We start from the raw sequence: 19,556 nt of genomic DNA on the forward strand, positions 1-19,556 counted from the left end.
ACGAAAAACAAGCAGACAAAAACAAGGGCGCACGGCATTTACTATCACAACAGAAACTGGCATAGTTAACGCGGAAAATTTTTTGTTCGTTCTCTCATGACTGTTATTTGTATGAGCTGTGAAAAGCAGGCCCTAAAAGTGCAGCCAAAAAGTGGGAATTCAGAAGCTAGGTCTGCGAAAATCTGACTTAATTCAGTTTCGAATGCGTTTTTGTGCAAACAAAATAAGAACGAGAGACAAGGAGGAATAGACCTGCTTTGCTAAATTAACAGGGTTGATGTGCGAAATTATTCGTGGTAGTACGGAGCCTCGGTTCTAAGGACACTTTTCCCAAAACATGCGGCGTGGGCGTCTGTGTCGTCGGCTTATCGCACCAGAAGCAACCCTTAGGCTGGCTCTTGAAGTTTGAGGGGCGTTGTGCATGTTGTCATGACTATGAAGCACGTCAGTTGGTCAGAAAGAAGTGACGTCAGGCATGACGTTAATGTGCCACGCTCACCGGTCATAATGTCAGCCATCGATTGGTTCCAGCATATGACGCCATTATTATTCACGTAAGCCCCATTCGCGGATCAGAAGTCGTAAACCAGTATATTAAATCATTGAACACTCCCAATAGCATCACCTCTCCAAACCATACGTGCTGTTATTGAAATTCGTAGTAATACAGGGGCGAAAGTATATGGCCATCTCTGTGGCTAGCAGCCATAGAATATGGTGCCGCCGTCACCACATTCAATTATATGACAGGTGTCTTGTGAACTTGTGATGCATGAATAGATACTAAAGCAATTTTCTGGTGAATATTAGCAATGAAACGATGAAAACAAAGTAGTGGGGATAGGGTCTTGAAGTGAGCTCAGTATTCAGCGGTATAATGTTTTCTATAATACCAATATTGGTGTACTGGAATTAAACAAACGCAATTAGCCGGTTCTGGGTATGCTTACAGGAAGGTAGGTACTTGTGTAGATAATAAAGGAACAATCGTTATCCCACATGGAGTAATTTTGTTCATTTCTGGCTGACAGCTCTGGCTGCTCTTTCGAATTACAGCGCAAGCTACAACTATTTTTGCGCCGTCTCCCTCAAACTACTGCTTGAAAGCAAGATTCCTGAATATTCTCTTGCAACAGCAGTGAAAAGCTGCCTTAATGATAAAGCTGACAAAATTACTCGGGATATTGTAATTACAACTTCTTTTAGAATTTTACTGCAGTTATGCGATTGAAGTCAGTAAGGTGTCATAGCATTGTACTAATCTGAAGAGTAGTTTTCACGGCTTTTGCATCAACCGAAGCTATGTATACATCAAGAGCGGCTGAAAACGTGTCGAGTGGTGTTTTTTATCATTTGTTGAAAAGGCAGATAAGCACAGAAAAGACGCTAATTAGAACAAAGCATAAAACTCTCGATTCTATTGAAGGATGCGAAACTGTACGATATTAAAAATGCCTGCAGAACAAAATAAAACAATAGGAAAAATTCCTAAAATCGGTTGCTGTTCGGTGGATATACGAGTATTTGGTAAGTGTCCGAAGATGGTATCTTTTAACTGCCTCTTCACGTCGGGGCCCATTCATTTTTCCTATTTTCAATGTTATCGCTTTTATTCTGTCTCTCTTTGCTTGGATCTGCTTGGATCTTATCTTGGGGTCCCGTGGCTTGGAGCCGAAGAGGCTGAATCAATGGTAAAAACCATAGCGCTCTTCAACTGTGCAGCGGTTTCAGGTGAACTCCCATTAAGCGCTGTTATAAAAAACGAAATGAAATCAAAATACTGTGCTTCTGTGAGTACTGGATACCGCACATGACTGTCCGGCTACTCGTAACGTATATATCGCATGAACAATGTCGTCCCGAAAGAAACTGGCCGCAGCAAAAGCCACCGATCAAATAAACGGCACCTGTGGGTGCGACGAAGCGATCGTGAGCAGGTGGGGCCATTAGAGTCTTACATCAGGAACACACTAAAAAAAAAATGATAAAAAAATAAGCGAATCGATTTTTCAAAACTGAAAAAATCGATGGTGAAGAAGAAACGCGCTAGGCTGTAGAAGGTAACGTGTACTAGAAATAGGCTGACAAGCGTTTGCATGCTGGAAACCTGTCGTTAGTACAAGCGCGCCAGCCACCATTAGGGTTGATGAGTCCGCACAGCCGCTTTCCTCTTTCATCTTTCACGCTCTTTCTTGCGCTACAAGAACGCGACACAAAAGGTTTTTTTTTTTTTTTTTTTTTTTTTTTTTTTTTTTTTTTTTTTTTGCTAGATTGTGCCTGGTCAGCCCTTCCTAGACCGATGCAGGCCAACACCGAGACGGCATAATGAAGGCGGGGTAGGGAATATTGGCTACTTTAATTTATCTTGGGTTGCCTTCGTGCACCATGTACTCCATCCACAGCATTATTTGTTGTTATAGTAGGAAGCATTTTTCTGGATTGCTGGCGTTCGTGCGAGTCACCTTCGATAGTTCCCTGATTTTAGATTTCGATTTTTACTTATTGTGTATGGAAATTGTGACGTTGCTACCTGCAGCTTTCCACATTGAAAGCAGCGTAAACATCTTCTCAGAGGTACTGTACAATGTTAAGCACTTGCACTGGCTGAGGTAATGATCCACCATACCTTGAATAAACTCGCAGCGGTTGCAGTGCAGAGTGCCGTGTCATATTGGGTGCTGTCACGCCATGCTGCATTTTACAGCCCTGCATTGTGTTTTCTCGTATTTTGTTTGATTGAATTAAGTTTTGATGTTCGAGCCCTTATGGAAGTATTGCACATCCTCGCTCCTTTTTATTTACCCTGTTTTTTATATCTTCGGCGTTAGATTAAGGGAGTAAAGCTGACATCTGGGTGATTTGGTATGCATTAATACCGTGGAACAGCGCAAGCAACACTGGTTTGTCTTGTCCTTGCCCGCCCTTTGTTGCGCGGTTCCCCGGTATGAGTTTAAGGGAGGTGTTTTTGTTTCTCATGTTTGCAGAAGGACGTATTCGCTGTTTTCAACAAAGCCGATCCACCGGCGAGGTAAGGCCGACGTTTCTTACATCTACTGCGGCATGGCGCATCTGCACGGCCAGTGATAAAGCCACACAATGCTAAATTTGGAAACTATGAAATCCGAATCACATTAGGGATTACAGGAATCTGCTGACGATTATATTTGCGGCACATCTCGAATCTGTCTGTGTAGATAGCGACAAAAATAGCAGCCATGTTCTCGTCTTGGTTTAAATCAGAGATTTTGATATTTTGTTTCGTAACTTCCTGACAATGTATCACCCTATGCGTGCCCATATTCATTCTTGTTTACGTTTCTGTTGTGGATGTTTGTCATCCTGCTAAGATTTGGAGCATGTAGAAAACAATATCCACTATAACAATTCTTTCCTGGTGGGGAATCTGAAAGCATTTTCGATTACAATAGCAAGAGCGAAACTAGTTAACGAGGTTAACGCCCTCTACTACGGCGTCTCTCATAGCCTGAGTCATTTTGGGACCTTATAAGACCCATAAACTAAACCAAACCACAATCATTGTTGCAGCCGGGCCTTAGCTACAAATAGACGTTAGCCTTTCGGAATTGGCCAGTGTTGTCTATAGCATTACTCATGACCCACGAGACAGAGAATACTTGGACGGGCCGGCCACAGGCATGTTCGCTCTGAAATAAATTCGGGTGCAATAGCTGCATAGCTTACATCCAATGCCAGCCGGCACGAAATGCTCTCTTAATTGCACGGTATCAGCAGTCTGTCTTAATTTATTGGCTACTGTAACACATGAAGGGGCACATGCGAATTCATCAAAATGTGATTGAGCGTGCTCCACTCCACGCGAACTTTTGTGCTAGGTAGCACCTTGTATGTGACTTCAAAATAAAAATATTATGTAGTATTTAATCCAAGCTATACCACTCGATGGCGACATGCGTAATTCTTGAAGAGGCTTGCATTTCCCACAGCTATTCTTCTATGCGTTAAAAATAGCAACAGAGAAGTGGACTGCAGCGGTGAAGACTGGAGTAGATGATGAGCGACTCTTGCCTCGCGGTGTCCATCGCGTTGACAGCGGCTGCCACCACGAAGTTAGCACAAAAATTTTTATTAGGTCAACATTTCATATGTCGTCAGGTATCCGACGCAACTACGCATACAGCGACGCACACACAGACGGTGAAAGAGCACCAGGGAGCATGTAGCATACACCGGTAACATGTGGTAACGCTTAACCGGTTACGGCTTTGATATCTGAGACCAGTTTGAAGAAGGTAGGATAGGCATCTGACGGACGCAATATTTGGAGCACCCAGTATAAATTTTTAAATGCTCATTTTTCTTCGCGCACAAGCTACGCTTTAACTTCTGTAGGAGCGAGTAATGCTTCTTTTGTATGCCACTCGTTTTTTTTTCCCGTTTCTTGTGTCAACTGCTATGGAAAGAAAAGTTGAAATAATGTTGTAAGAAAAGGGGGGAATACTAAGGTCATCTTCTGTTCTTAGATTCCCCAGTGCCTCATGTACAAGCGTTTTCATGCTTCTTTAAAAATAAACATTAAATAGCAGCCCTTGAATGACAGCTTTTAAATGGAAGCTAAACGAGTCAACAGCTTGTTCTAGAAGAACTAAGGAACTTAACAGCACACGTTACTGACCTAGGTCACACTGAGACAATACTCCCTTGTCCGATAAAATGAGAAGAGATTTATCCTATTCGCCCCAGAAGGAGAAAAAAATGCGTAACAGCATATGATCGAATTATGCTATTCAACCCTACGTGTTTCCAAGATGTTACATGAAGAAAGGTAGCTGCTGCTGATCCAGCAATTCCTTCTGTGTAAACTTATTTCATCTTATAAGCTATATATTTCGCTTCCTTCATAAATATCCAGTAATGGCGTGTCATTCAAGAAGAATGATTATGAAATGAATCCCTCATTAATGTCATCAAGAATCAATCAGGGATAAAACAATCGCATCCTACAGTATCTGAAAGATTTGAAATGTTATGCCAGTGAAAAAAAGAAACTCGTGGTGACAAGCCAATTAGGTTCGAAGGCTGCTCAGAGTTGTCTGTTGCTTCGCAATTTAGAAATGAATGCTAGCCTAGACGGAGAATGATTGATTTCTTACTTCCTTTAGAGATCAAGATGGAGAATTTAGTTTTTTGTTTTTACGCCATTAAAATAAAGATCTCCCTTTTTAATCTATACGAGGTCTGATAAGGTTCTTGCCTTGCACTTTCCCATTTCTCTCTTATGCAGCAGGGTGTCGTCGAGAGCGGCACTAGTGCGGTCGATTGCGTTCGTTAGTTGAGGGAGTGGTCATATGACATTTGTCTGGTGTTAAAATACCGCGTTGTCTATCCCGAGGGATTGCGCACCGGATTCTGGGTCACTTCCAATGGATACCGGGTGACTAGCAGTGGGTGACTTAATGTGAGCTAGATGAACGCAAGGTGCACATGGCTCAAAGGTGCACAGATGAAAGGCCCATTTAATATTAATTTTATAGTGGTAATTCAACAGGAAATTTGACGAAAAATGACGGTAGGAAACATCAGGCGGACTAAGGAACGACTCAGGGCCTGTATTTCTATCATAACACCGGAATCCATCTCTACTGCAAGCGCAGTTCTCATTCTAGGATGAATGATTCAAGTGCTTTTGTGCTGAAAAGCACTCATCTGAGATGGACTGCTTGTTATCTGTTGGTAAGCCTCTAGATGCGCAATATTAGGCGTGAAAATGCGGGCCGAATGCAAGCGTCTTGTTAAGAGACGTTCTTAGGAGTCGGACTCAATCTTCAGAGCCCAACTGTGGTCAGCGCAGATACCTGGGTGAGTTAGCATGCAGACATAGCTAACGTGTTGATGCGTTCATGTTAGCTATGCATCCTTCTCATTTCGCCCCACTTTCTGAAAACGATATCTGCCTGCAGCGACCGGTATTAGATGATTCTCTTTCACGTCTAGTTAGCCTCCTAGTGGCAAGGTTTGTCTTGCGCTCATCCCAGTAATAGTAGCCACAAGGCATACTATAAGGAATGAGATACTCTCGGATGCGCCTATACAAATAACTCTATCTACCGTCCCGAGTTGTTACTCGAAAGGCCTGATTTTTGGCGTGCGAACGGTTATTTTTTTACGCCGCTTGCTTGTCGGTTTATTCTCGAATGCGTAATTATGACTGTATAAGCCTACACTCGTCTCTATACGTTGCTCAGCAATACGTCATTTCTTTTTTTTTTTTTTTTTTTTTTTTTTTTTTTTTTTTTTAGCAGAGCCTGGTTTCGCATGAAGCCTGGTGCAAACCTCGTCCCTATTATCATCTCTTCACATCGAAATGTGTCGCCAGGTGGAAAGAATTCAGTTGATGTCCTTACCTCACATTGTTCTTTTATGTGTGTATTTCTTGTTCTACTCTGGCTTACGTACTTGGCTAGAAGTGAGGCTGAAACTACTCAAAAATGGAGCCCAAGTATTTAATTTGTAGATGGGTGGCGAGATTCATTAGGGAAAATGAGCAGATGACCGGATAATCTGTTCTAGAAAGGGGGGTTTGAAGTACAGAAGAAAATAGTATACGCATACAAGACGCATGTGTGGCAGAGGAAAGCGTGCAGTGGGCTGCGTCACCTTTGCGGGAACCTCCCCTTTTCTCTCTTTTATCAGTTCAATATTCGTTATTGGTTGCTTGAGCGGCGATTGTACGTGTCTTACTCACCCGCTTACAACACAGACCACGACACGATAGCTTAACGGGAAAGTCCGCCTAAAGAAAAAAAATCCTATTTGGTTTTTTATACCAGTGATGAATGCTTGCGGGAGCTACTGTTCGTTCGGTGCGCGTCTTTATGAGAATAGCTAGTAAGTCCAACAACAATAACAAACTACAACAGCCAAAAAACATCCACCATTAACAAAAACAACAAAAACGCACACCAATGAGCGCAGGAACCTCAATCACATCGACAACTGCCAGAATAACATCCTGCGGTAGCGGCTCCGGTTCAGCGCTACCATGTCGCCTTTTGCAGCGTCTGCGTGCATCATGGGTAACCTAACTTCCTGCATTTCGTTGCGTTGGTCGCTGTAAAGCTTTTCAGCAAGGTGAGGGCGGCAAGTGAACGTCGCCGACGGTAACTGTAATTGCGTGCGTGCCTTATCGGACGGGACCAGAATGTTGAGTCGGTGCTTTGCCTCCCGGAGATGGAGCTGCAATTGGCGGCTTATGCCGGGTCTAGCTGAGTAGCTTTTTCAGTGAACTGTGAGGGCAAGGTTTTATTACTCTCTGTATGCATGTCGCATACCGCAAAAGCCTCCTGTTCGTTCCCTTTGAGGCACGCGTTTTGGTTACTGCGTAGCATTAACATACCCACGTTAGCGGCATGTGACCGAGAAGTTACCAGATTCTAGCGTGCACTGCATTTTTTATATATATCTAAAAGCTAAAGGCGATCTGAATTCGTTGCATTAATGTGATTAGTAGGCCGTGCCAAAGGAGTTAGGTCTAGCGGTATGACCGTGAGGCTTCGGGGACCGCATTTGCCGACGTTGCAATCGATGGCGCAATATTTACTCATATTTATAGTACGTTGTACGAATTTCGACGCTCAGTCTTGGGCAAGCAGAAGCGTTGTCTGAATTGACTCCTAGCACCGTGAAATAAAACGAGAGCAAAGCAAATAAATCACACGAACTAAGACGATAGTTCCATTGGAAGGAACTGGACAATATCGGGACTGATTTGCACTACGCAGACGCAATATCATCTCTTAGTAAGTAGTAACGAAACACGTTTTTATTTCCTACCCAGGAGCTTGTAGCTTCGCGTTTTAGCGCTCCACGTTTCACTTACCCTGTTCGTATTTCTTTTTATGATCATCCTACGTCGCGTCTACGCAAGTGTCGTGATTCTTTTGTATTCTGACCGTGTCTCGTGCGCACATGCTTGGCTAAGGTCTTTTTAAAATTTGGACTGTTTGAAAACCATGCCAGACTAATCAAAGTTGGCCACCTTCCTTCAGTTAATGATTTTTATTGTTCTGGCGCATCTGTGTACGTAACCGTGAGTTAATAAAGCACGCATTTCGCATTTATGCAACTTCAAATTCATATCAATGATTTATGCGCTTAGTAAAATAACCCAAGCCATGTGATTTATTTTCATAACCCTGCAGCATTCACATTACGAACAAATGTAACTACAGAGGCGTTTGGAGAAATTAACTACAACATACATTTATATGTCACGCGAAGAAAGACAAGGCTATCGATGACTGAGTACGACGCTGTCTAGACAGGTATAGTAAGCCGGGTTATCTCTGTGCTGGGTTCGCCACTTTCAAGCAGACTTAACTTGGGAATAAACATTCATGTCAAGTTTAATCATCTAGGTAGATGTGGTGTCAATTATTTGTTAACTCTTGCACCGTTCTGACTCCGGTATCTTTGGCCTTATTTTCGTCTAGGATTTAAAAACAAAAACTCCAAAGAGCCACTCCTTATATGGGTCATTGTGACGTAACTTGATTTATTTTCTTGTGTGTAACGTCGCATCAACGTAACATTCGTCAATGTGACGCCACAAACCCTGTGCCTCGATTCATCATCATGCAGGCGTCAAAGGAATTTTCGTCACCTGGTGATCTAAATACCTTGCCTTATTGTGTGCAGGGCGCCCCAGCGTCTGTCAATATATTTTTGGCTGAGCAGCTCCTTGGGGACTACTTATGCAACATGTCCTCCTCGCAAAGCTCTGTTCTGTTTTGCTGCGCAAGTGCAAACAAATTTCTGCGAATATGGTTTGGTTTGGATTATGGAGTTCAACGTCCCAAAGCGAATAAGGATATGAGAGGCGCCGTAGCAAAGGGTTACGGAAATGTTAGCAGCTTCGTATTATTTAATGTGCGCTGACATCGCACGGCACACGGGCCCTGCCGTTTCTGTGTAGAGTAGACCTCGAGACAAGCCAACTTTGAGAAAGAAAAAGGTGCTCGTTACCTTTCCCTCAATTCCATGGAGTACTATTTCTGCCGTAAGGCTTGGCCTAATAAATGCGGAAATAAAACGCGATAAAATTATGCTGTAGACCACATGAACTCTACCAAACTGATGTTCTTTTTACTGCGGAATTCTTAAAAATGATGATTTTGTTTCCAGGTTTGTAGTCAATAACAGCCTCCGTCATTTATTTCTTTCATTTACAATGTAACATTGAAAGCGATAATATTGACATCCCATCCGTATATGCTAGAAAAAAGGTTTACTGGTGACAGCTTTTACAGCTACGACGTCATGGTTTTTAAGTGTGACATTTTCTTCGGAGAAAAGGGCTTTGAGCTTCATAATTGCGGAGAACTTTCCAACACAGGCTTTCAATCGCAGATATTTCCAGTGAATGCCCTTTGTGCGATTGGGAAAACACTCTGTCAAAATCTGGCTTCTGCTCGTTTTCAAAGGGCAAATGGATACGTTTCTAATTTCAGTGGGCACAAAGAGGTTGACGATATTATATTTGTTAGGCAAATCATGCGCAGTCCTTGTTTGCAAGCTTCGGAACGATTACGTCGTCGAACAACAGAGTCAGGACGGCATTAATGCGTTTCCACAGCGCACACCCCTTGGTAGGGAACTCAGTGATGACGTCATGTTCGAAAATGCTACGTTCCCAACGCAGTAACATTTATTCAAAGGATGACAACAACACACTACCGCGGATAAATCCCATGAAGCGCTTTTACGATGGTGTCGTGTGAAGAATTGACGCGTTTGAATTGTGGTGCTGGCGGAGACTCTTGAGAGTTCCTGGGACTGCCAGAAGATCAAATCAGTCGATATTGCCGACCATAAACCCTGACTGCTCATTGGAGGGTCAAATTATAAAGTTAAAGCTCAGCTACCTTGGTCATCTGATGAGAAGAGAGGAGTCGCTGGAGAAAGATTTGATGTTGGGAAAGGTTGAGGGTCGCCGGAGAAGGGGTAGGCAGCGAACGCGATGGTTAGATGGCATCCTCGAGGCGCTGCAGATGAAGTTATGTGATGTTAGGAAGATAGTGAGAGACCGGAAAGCGTGGCGTGGTATGGTCCATAGGATCACGAAGAGTCGGACACGACTGAACTGAACATGTGACGTACGGGGCAGTGCTGGCGGCAGACATCTGAAATATGTATTTTTAGCAAGAATGCTTCATCACAAGCTTCTCCACAATTCGTCATACCAGTGAAAAGAAGCGAGAACAACACTGCAAGTTTAATTGTATATTACTTCGTTATTTTAAATGACAGGATAGCCATGTCTGCAAGCTTCGCACATTCAAATCTTAGAATTTTGTTGAACTGTCAAAACAACATTCCCCAGGGTGCCCCCTAATTATTCTCGCCAGAAACAGTCGTGAATAATTATATGCTTGTGGCTGACATTGTTTCATATCCTGGCCTTGAATTGTCAGTTTTTTGGGCTCCCGAGCTGCGGTGGTTTTCAATTGTGGTTATTGCTAGCGTGTGATGGCAATACATTTAACCTGAAGTGCCAGGCGGGCTTTGAGGAGCGCCATAGTCGAATGCTCTGAATAGATTGCAGCCTTTCTGGGAGTTTTGAGTACGCGCGCACTGGGGGGTGTGGGATCCTCAAACCGCAGCATTTAGAACAAAACATGAACGTGTCCAGAACCAAGCTGCTTGTTTTGTTTTAGGTAATTATAATAGGAATCTGAACATTACGAGTGCTAAGCAAATCTTGGGATGGCAAGAGTTGAGTCATAGGAGAAAATGTCACCGCCTTAATTTAAAGATAATATTGTCACGACTGAAGTCAGAGGGAGCCGTGAAAGTACACGTAGACGTGGACCCGAGAATAAGGTCGGCTTGTAGTTCCGAACACACAGTCACAGAGTCCAGCACCAGCGCGCCGCTCGTGCCAACCACCGCTTCGTCGTCGTCGGCACCAAACACGGCTGTCGCGCGGCGCTAGGCACGTGACATTATTCCCCCCCCGTGAAAGAAAACATTGTCCCGATGACAAGGTGAGAGGAGAAAAAAAAATTAGGCGTGAGGTGAACTGTACAATAACGCAAGGTTTCACTTGCAGGGAACGCTCAGTCACGCGAAAAGTACGGCTTTAAGCGCACCACATGCACAATTTCAGGCCGCTGACGTCGAACACTGACGGTCACAGTTCCATCTGGAATGACTTCGTAATTAACGTTGTTTAAGCGGCGCAGGACTTTATAGGGCCCGAAATAGCGGTGGAGTAGTTTCTCGCTCAAGCCTTTGTGACGCACGGGGGTCCACACACACACTTGGTCCCCTGGTTCGTAGTGGGCCTCCCTGTGCCGAAGGTTATAGTGTCGAGCGTCGGTGGCATGCTGCTCCTTATGTGCAAGCGGGCCAGCTGACGGGGTTGCTCGGCCTGTTCTGCGAAATGGGCGGCGTCGGGCTCGACCGCTTCTTCCCCGCACGGGAGCATCGCGTCCAACATCGTGCGGGCCTCTCTGCCATATACGAGACGGAACGGCGTAAACTTCGTGGTTTCCTGCAGCGCCGTATTGTAGGCGAAGGTGACATACGGCAGGATCTCGTACCACATTTTATGCTCAACGTCGATGTACATTGAGATCATGTCCGCCAAAGTTTTGTTTAACCGTTCCGTTAATCCATTTGTCTGAGGGTGATACGCTGTTGTTGTGCGATGCTCGGTATGGCTGAGAGTTAAGGTGTCCCGCAGTAGCCGAGCTGTAAACGCCTTTCCTCGGTCAGTAATGATGGTCGACGGTGCACCATGTCTGAGCACAATGTCGTTCATAAAGAATCGAGCAACTTCGCCGGCAGTACCTCGGGCAAGGGCCTTCGTTTCAGCGTAGCGTGTTAAGTAGTCTGTGGCGACTACGATCCACTTGTGTCCGTTCGAGGATAAAGGAAATGGGCCTAAAAGGTCCATGCCCACTTGCTCGAAGGGTGTGAGGGGTGGTTCAATAGATTGTAACATACCGGATGGCTTGAGCGTGGGTTTTTTTCGCCGCTGGCATTGTCGACAAGTCTGTACGTAACGTCTAACGCTCGGAGAAAGATGTGGCCAGTAGTAGTTCTGCCGGACTCGGTTTAGGGTGCGTGTAAAGCCAAGATGCCCTGAAGTTGGTTCGTCGTGGCAGGCCAGGAGGATTTCGTGCCTTAGATCAGCCGGTATGACTAGCAGGTATGTTTTCGCACTCGACGTAGAATTCTTCTTATAAAGCACCCCATTGCGGAGGCAATACGACGACAACCCCCGAGCAAGGTACCGGGGTATTGTAGGATGCCAACCTTCAAGATGGTCAATGATCAGTCGCAGCTCGCCGTCGGCACGCTGTTTGGAGGCGAGATCGGACGTAGTGACTGCTCCGAGGAAGCTATCGTCGTCGGTGGCATCTGACGAAGGAGGCCCGACGGGCGCGCGGGACAGGCTATCAGCATCGGTGTGCTTCCGGCCAGACTTATAACATCGAAATCGAACTCCTGTAGGCGCAATGCCCAACGTGCTAAGCGGCCACAAGGATCCTTTAAGTTTTTCAGCCAACACAACGAGTGATGGTCAGTGATGACGCGAAACGGTCGGCCATAAAGGTACGGGTGGAACTTGGCAGCGGCCCATACTACCGCCAAACATTCTTTTTCAGTGGTGGAATAGTTACACTCAGCACGGGAAAGTGCACGGCTGGCGTAGGCAATTACTTTCTCGACCCCGTCTTGGTGCTGAACTAGAACGGCACCAAGGCCGACGTTGCTCGCATCCGTGTGTAATTCTGTGTCGGCATCATCGTCGAAATGTGCCAGGATCGGGGGTGACTGGAGCCGGCGTCGTAACTCGTCGAAAGCCATGTGCTGCTCGGCGCCCCAGGAAAATAATGCGTCATCTCGAGTCAGGAGAGTCAGAGGGCTGGCCATCTGTGCAAAGTTTTTGATAAAGCGACGATAACAGGAGCACATCCCCAAAAACCGTCAGACTGCTTTTTTTGTGGGCGGGGACGGGAAGGGCAGCAACGGCAGCAAGTTTCTCAGGGTCAGCTCGGATGCCATCAGCACTCACGATGTGCCCAAGAAACTTCAATTCGGTGAACCCGAAGTGGCACTTTTGAGGCTTGAGAGAAAGGTTGGCAGACCGGACAGCTTCGAGAACAGTTCTCAGGCGGCGCAGGTGTTCCGTGAACGTCGGTGAAAAAATTATTACGTCGTCGAGATAAACAAGGCATGTCTGCCACTTAAGACCTGTGAGCACAGTGTCCATCATCCGCTGGAAGGTGGCAGGAGCACAGCAGAGCCCGAATGGGAGGACGCGGAATTCATAGAGCCCATCTGGTGTTACGAAGGCAGTTTTTTCACGGTCCCTCTCATCAACTTCAATTTGCCAATAACCACTCCTGAGGTCAATGGAGGAGAAGTACTTGGCTCGGCGAAGTCGGTCGAGAGAGTCATCAATCCGTGGGAGCGGATAGACGTCCTTCTTTGTCATACTGTTAAGTTTCCGATAGTCAACGCAGAAACGAAGTGTTCCGTCTTTCTTTTTAACGAGGACTACAGGCGAGGACCATGGCCTGCTTGAAGGTTGAATGACGCCATCGGCGAGCATCTCCTTGACTTGCTGTTGGATAGCGTCTCTCTCCCGAGGAGACACACGATAGGGCTGCTGATGGATGGGTCGAGTGCCTTCATGCGTGATAATCCGGTGTTTAATGACCGACGTTTGCTGCACTTTAGATGAAGACGTGAAGCACACACGAAACTCCAGCAATAGATCTTGGAGTTGCCTCTTTTCAACGGAGGAAAGGCTAGAATTGATGTCGACAGCGTGTATGGCATCATCCGGTTCAGTGCTAGGCGTAGCTTCCTCTGAAGCAAAACATTCGGCGACTTCTCGCAGATGGTCGACGTAAGCAATGACAGTGCCACGGAATAGATGTCGATGTTCATTGGAGAAATTGGTGACAAGTACCTCCGTCTCTCTTCCACGAAGTAAACAAAGACCTCTTGCCACAGAAACTCCCAAGGCGAGTGAGAGGGAGACATTAGGCTCAACAACCCGGAGGCCGTGATGTGGCTCGTCACAAGTAACTCTGGCGAGGATGCTGGCGCGTGGTGGCACTGTGAGGCTATCATCGGCGACTCGCAGTGTGGAGTGGGACCCGCGGGAGTGGCAGACTGGCGGGGGACGTACGCTGGCGGGTGACGTACTCGGCGATGTCCTGAGGCCGCTGACCAGGCCGTGGACGAGGGCTGTCGGGGGAAAATCCCCTAAGGCCCATCTGACGATAAGGGCACTGCCGGAAGAGGTGACCTGCCTCGCCACAGTGGTAGCAGAGAGGGCGGTTATCTGGAGCGCGCCAGAGGTCAGTCTTCCGGGGCGCCTGGCGCCGATCTGCCCAAAGGGGCAGCGGTGCCGCAGCGTGCACAGCGACCTGAGGTTGCGTGTAAGGCGAAGGGGTAGGTAGCAGGGCTGGTGCCGCAGCGTGCACAGCGACCTGAGGTTGCGTGTAAGGCGAAGGGGTAGGTAGCAGGACTGGGCGGCGTGTGACATCAGCATAAGTCATCCGCTCGGTGGGGCCCGGGGGTGGTGGTGGAACGACTGTACTTGTTGGCGGCGTGAGTGCGTTCTGGACCTCCTCACGGATGATGCTGGCCAGGGAAGCTGCGCCAGGAGTAAATGATCCATGAAGTTGCTGGAGCTCCTCGCGAACCACGGTGCGAATGAGGTCGCGAAGGGAGCTCATATCTGCTCCGGGATTGTAGTCCGTTCGGTCAGACGGCGGTAGTGTGGAGATGGAATTCAGCGGCCGACCGTACTGGCTGCATCGCTGCTGTAGCAGTTTCTCCATGGTCACAGCTTCAGCCAGAAACGCCGCGACGGTGGTGGGCGGGTTCCGCACGAGGCCAGAAAAAAGCTGTTCTTTGACGCCGTGCATCAGGTGCCGAACCTTCTTCTCCTCACTCATGGACGGGTCGGCGCGACGGCAAAGGCGCATGACGTCTTCAACGTACATTGCGACCCCCTCGTTCTGACGCTGAACTCGAGAGGTCAGGGCACGCTCGGCATTCTCTCGGCGGTCACTGTTGGCGTACGTACCGAGGAGCTGACTTCGGAAGGCCGGCCACGTAGAGAATGTGGCCTCGCGGTTCTCGAACCATGTCCGAGCAGCGTCTTCAAGGCTGAAGTAGACGTTCCGCATTTTCGCAGCGTCGTCCCAGCCGTTAAACGTCGCGACCCTTTCATAGTGAGCTAGCCAGTCCTCGGCGTCTTCAAACTGCTCACCGTGAAATGGTTTAGGGGTACGTGGGGTCTGAAGGATGAGACAGGACGAAGGTGTGGAAGGGACAGTCATGGTACGGGCGGGCGGTGTCGTTGCCACAGCCAGAGTCTCTTCGTCAAGAGGGAAGGCCTTGGGGGACAAGCCTCGGAGCCGTCGGCTGGTACGATGAACAGGAGTGGTCACGAGAGGCGGCCGCGTAGGGTCGTCCGCAGGAGAAGGGATCATCGATGGCACCTCCACCAGTGTCACGACTGAAGTCAGAGGGAGCCGTGAAAGTACATGTAGACGTGGACCCGAGAATAAGGTCTGCTTGTAGTTCCGAACACACAGTCACAGAGTTCAGCACCAGCGCGCCGCTCGTGCCAACCACCGCTTCGTCGTCGTCGGCACCAAACACGGCTGTCGCGCGGCGCTAGGCACGTGGCAATATATTTCAGGATTGCACTGGTATCAAAGAATGAAATTACTTTCAGCCCCCGAACTATGTATCGAAAAGAAGAGACCACCCGATAAAAGATCAAACAATTTCAATGCAAAATAAATTATTTTAAACATTCTCTCTTTCCGAGAACGGTGAAATAATTTGGCAGCTTCTCTGGCTTCTATTTATATACTGACGATTTTGTTTTAGCGCTGAGCGCTTAAGATTTTATTTCTTTTGTAGTCTCCTTCATTGTTAGTTATTTTAAATCAGTGTTTTAAAATATAGCTGTCCCGTGTGCCGCGATATTGAGGTGAAATGTGTGTACTATTGTCATGCATTGTCAAGAGGAATTGTGAAATTTCCTGCATGCACGATTGTATCCAGCTTGGATACATCCCGCCCCCCCCCCCCCCCCCCCCACCCGGCCTTACTGTAATGCCTAACGGCACTGTGGGATTATGCAAAAATTAAATCAATAAATAAATAACGGATATGTATATTCGGCACACGTGGCATTTTTGGGCTTTGTCTGCGCTGAAATTCAGTCGCCGAGTTTGAAATTCGACTTGACTTACTTAGTGATGTGACTGGTGAACTGGGTTCAAGCAACTGCAGTTGAGAAAAACAGCGTAGAGGACTGGCAGCAGCAACTTCTTTTAACGGCACGAATGCATTTGTCAGCTACCTTTCTCGCCTCTTTATTACAGGGGAGACTTATTTCTTCGTCAATAACACTTAAAAACTCTACAAAACGAAACATACACGTAAAGGCGTAGTTTTCAGTTGGATGAAAAGCTACGCTGTAGAAGTACCAATATGGCGCTAGCAAAGAAGGTGCTAGAGATATCGCGACGGCGCGAGAATGCTGCGTTGCTGCTTCCCTCATTAGCACTAGGATACTTCAAGCTTTTGCAAATCGAACTTGATCAAGCAAAAGGTAACGTGCATTTCGTTAACAAAATTTGTAAACAATACGCAGTACGAGAGATGACGTTCATGAATCTTTTTATGCACGACATCTTCAAGAAGTGCCTGAAGAGAGACTCGTAAAAACTTTGAACGTTCTTGAACTTACGATATTCATAATAAAAAACGCTCATAACGCATGCGTAATGCCACAATAGTCCAAAATATATCCCATCACCACTGCTGAAGGAAGCTCATGCACCGAACCCATTGGAATATCCCAAATATTTTCATTTGTGGGCATTGAACAGAACTCTGGGTCAAGGCTGGTTGTGTGATTTAAACTGGGGTGGTTGTACGATTTAAAACATTGAACAAAGCGGCCTTCTTCTACTGTTTTTATCTGTCCTTGTAGGTTTTCTAGGCTCTACTCAGTATAGGTGAAAATTAACCAGTGTTTTAACCCGGGCGCTAACTAGTAAAGACCGAACAATAAAACTACCATGAAGCACATCGCACACGGCGTTAACACACACTTGCTTTAATGAGAGAAAAAATAAAAGGCGGACTACAAGCGAGCTGTTCTTTGCATTTCTTGTCATTTTGGCGGCGGTTACGTCACCATCGCCATTAACTTCCTAGGAACTTCGATCCGATTGACGTTACCCTGATAGTCAGCTTGACGAGAGACCTTCGCACGCACGCACGCACGCACGCACAGAAACAGGGAAAGAGATTGTCTATGCAGGGTATAAAAAGGATGAAGGCGCCCAGCTGGGAGCCAGCCGAGCTTTGGTCTGAGCCCATTGCGAAAAAGTGAGACGTGGCGCGTTGGCGGATGCAGTATTTCGACCGTATCGTATACGCTTTGAGGCACTGATATATTTTTCATACAACAGGCCTACACCACTCAGTTTGCGAACGGAGAGGGCTCCTTTTGTTCGCCATCTTTGGAGGCGTTGTTGTGAGCCGCAAGCTGAGTAGAAATCATGAAAGGGGGGTATACGAGGAGGGAGAGTGGCTAACACAATATGTTTCGGTCTAATGTCACCCTAGTGTACCTCTGGACACTAGTTCAGTCTTCGAGTGGTTTGCCTCATATTATACACCTGCATTCTCTCCTCCAACCCCTCCCTTCCGCTTCCTCTGCACGTTTTGGTTGGTTCCACGCAAGAGGTTGCTTGTTTATTGCTTCCTTTTGTTTCTTGTTTGTTTTCTCCTCGCTCTGTTCTTTCTTTTACTTCAGAATGAAGCCGTTGAAAATACAAAAAACTTCTTGACAGCATGAAATAGAGTGGTTTCTTCCTGTTTTTGTGCGCCTCCTGGTCGAAGACCCCTTATCCAAAGGAGAAAAATGTGCAGAGCCGAGCTCAGCTTTGCTGGGCCATGTTTGCAGGATGATTTATGACCCAAAGCTTGAAAGCAGGGGCGTTCATTCCGCCAATTGGCCTTTCTGGTGGCTTCCTATTTCACCTCATACATACTGGAACGCTGCTCATTATATTCTTATTCCGTAAATTTCTTTATCTAGATATTCTGTTTGATCTCGCCGCGACTTGCAGCTGAGAGCTTTTGCTTCTGACGCAGTCTGTTTTCCGGCGCTCTCTAGCAACGTGGCCGGTGTTTGTAAATCAATGTGATGTATCCGCTCAAACTCTGACTTCGAACAAGGTCTGTTTGGAACTAAGACCAATGCTAGTCCCTTTCCGACATGACATCCTATCCGACCACTGGTCGCGGTAGTTCAGCAGCTGAACGGTTCGGCTGCTCAAGTGCAGGATATTGAATTTTATGAACGATGCCCGATGGCTATCAACGAAGACATTATTTGGGAACACTTCTGCGTAGAGAGAAGTTTGAGGGCAGGTGTTCTTTGGCGGAACAAGATTTGGTTATCAGCTGAATGGCCAAATATTGCCTGGCCAAACACCAAAGAGCCGAATGGCAGGTAGTGAAGAACAAAGTTATTCAGATCTTTCTCCTCAACTAACCTACTTCTAAAACTTGATGTAAAACTGCAGCAGGAAAAAAAAATTAATGCTGGGATGGCGGAAACAAGCAGGTTGTCTAGCTGGAACTTTGTCTATGGGTCAGCTCTCAGAAGATTCATTTTTGGAAAGAAAACTGGCCATGAAATTTGCTCTGGAGGGGTAACCAAGCTCGCAACGGTAGTAGTGCCCTAAGGGTCGTATCCGCCTATCAAGGCAGACTCTAACACAGTTCTTGTCTACATAAATTCATAATTGAGCTTAGAACCAAATAGACCATCTTTTTTCATGTTGTAACCTTCAAGGCTATTTGGTATTAACAGGCGAAGAAATTCTCGATAAAAGCTTTTTTTTTTTTTTTAGAAGGAGGAGGATTCAACAGTTCGACCCTTGAAGGCGACTTGCCTGCAGTCTTCCGTGGATGGCATATCACATAAACAGCCGGAAACAAAATTATTCACTTAGAACGTAGCGTCCGTGTGTTCTTAGTAATGCCGGTGCAAACTTAGCTGCAGATATGGTGTGAGTAAACACCTTTCGGTCTCCTTTCCCCTCTTTCGTTTTCCTCTTTGGAAACACTGAAATTCATCTTGAAATCTGTAGACTTCATTTAATGCCAATGCTGTTTAAAGGGGCGATGAAAGGGGCTGTTCGATGTATTGGCGTTTTATACTTGTATGAATAATATACATGTCTGTGATTGCACTCGCAAAGGTTTAGTGCCAAGCGCGCTGCGCATATTACAAACAGAAAAACGCGACAGAAATCGGAATCGGGAAGATCCTCCCACCGAGAGTGACTGTCATTTTAAAATGCTCATGAAAATGTTACCGCACGAAAGCGAAGTAGAGTTAGCCATGTTTTATTCAGCACAAGACACGATCACAGACAGTGGGCTGCACGGTTGTAGGTTCGTTAGCTTATCGATGCACTAACCTTTCACATTACACCAGCGACATA

At 46.4% G+C, this 19,556-nt stretch overlaps 1 protein-coding gene across 8 annotated transcripts in view; it reads left to right on the forward strand.

Moving 5' to 3' along the window:
* Positions 1-19,556, forward strand: part of LOC146208277 (uncharacterized) — a 419,325-nt gene that overhangs the window by 249,492 nt on the left and 150,277 nt on the right. For all 8 annotated transcript variants that reach the window (XR_014704690.1, XR_014704687.1, XR_014704691.1 and 5 more), the window contains exon 3: positions 2,985-3,028. Coding sequence is in view for 5 of the 8 variants with exons in the window: in XM_084592449.1 (XP_084448575.1) it covers positions 2,985-3,028 (44 nt within the window). In the remaining 3 variants the exon portion in view is untranslated. The remainder of the gene's footprint in view (positions 1-2,984; positions 3,029-19,556) is intronic.

Source organism: Amblyomma maculatum, chromosome 1, assembly GCF_055883805.1.
Source record: "Amblyomma maculatum isolate TAMU_Amacu chromosome 1, ASM5588380v1, whole genome shotgun sequence".
NCBI lineage: Eukaryota > Metazoa > Arthropoda > Arachnida > Ixodida > Ixodidae > Amblyomma > Amblyomma maculatum.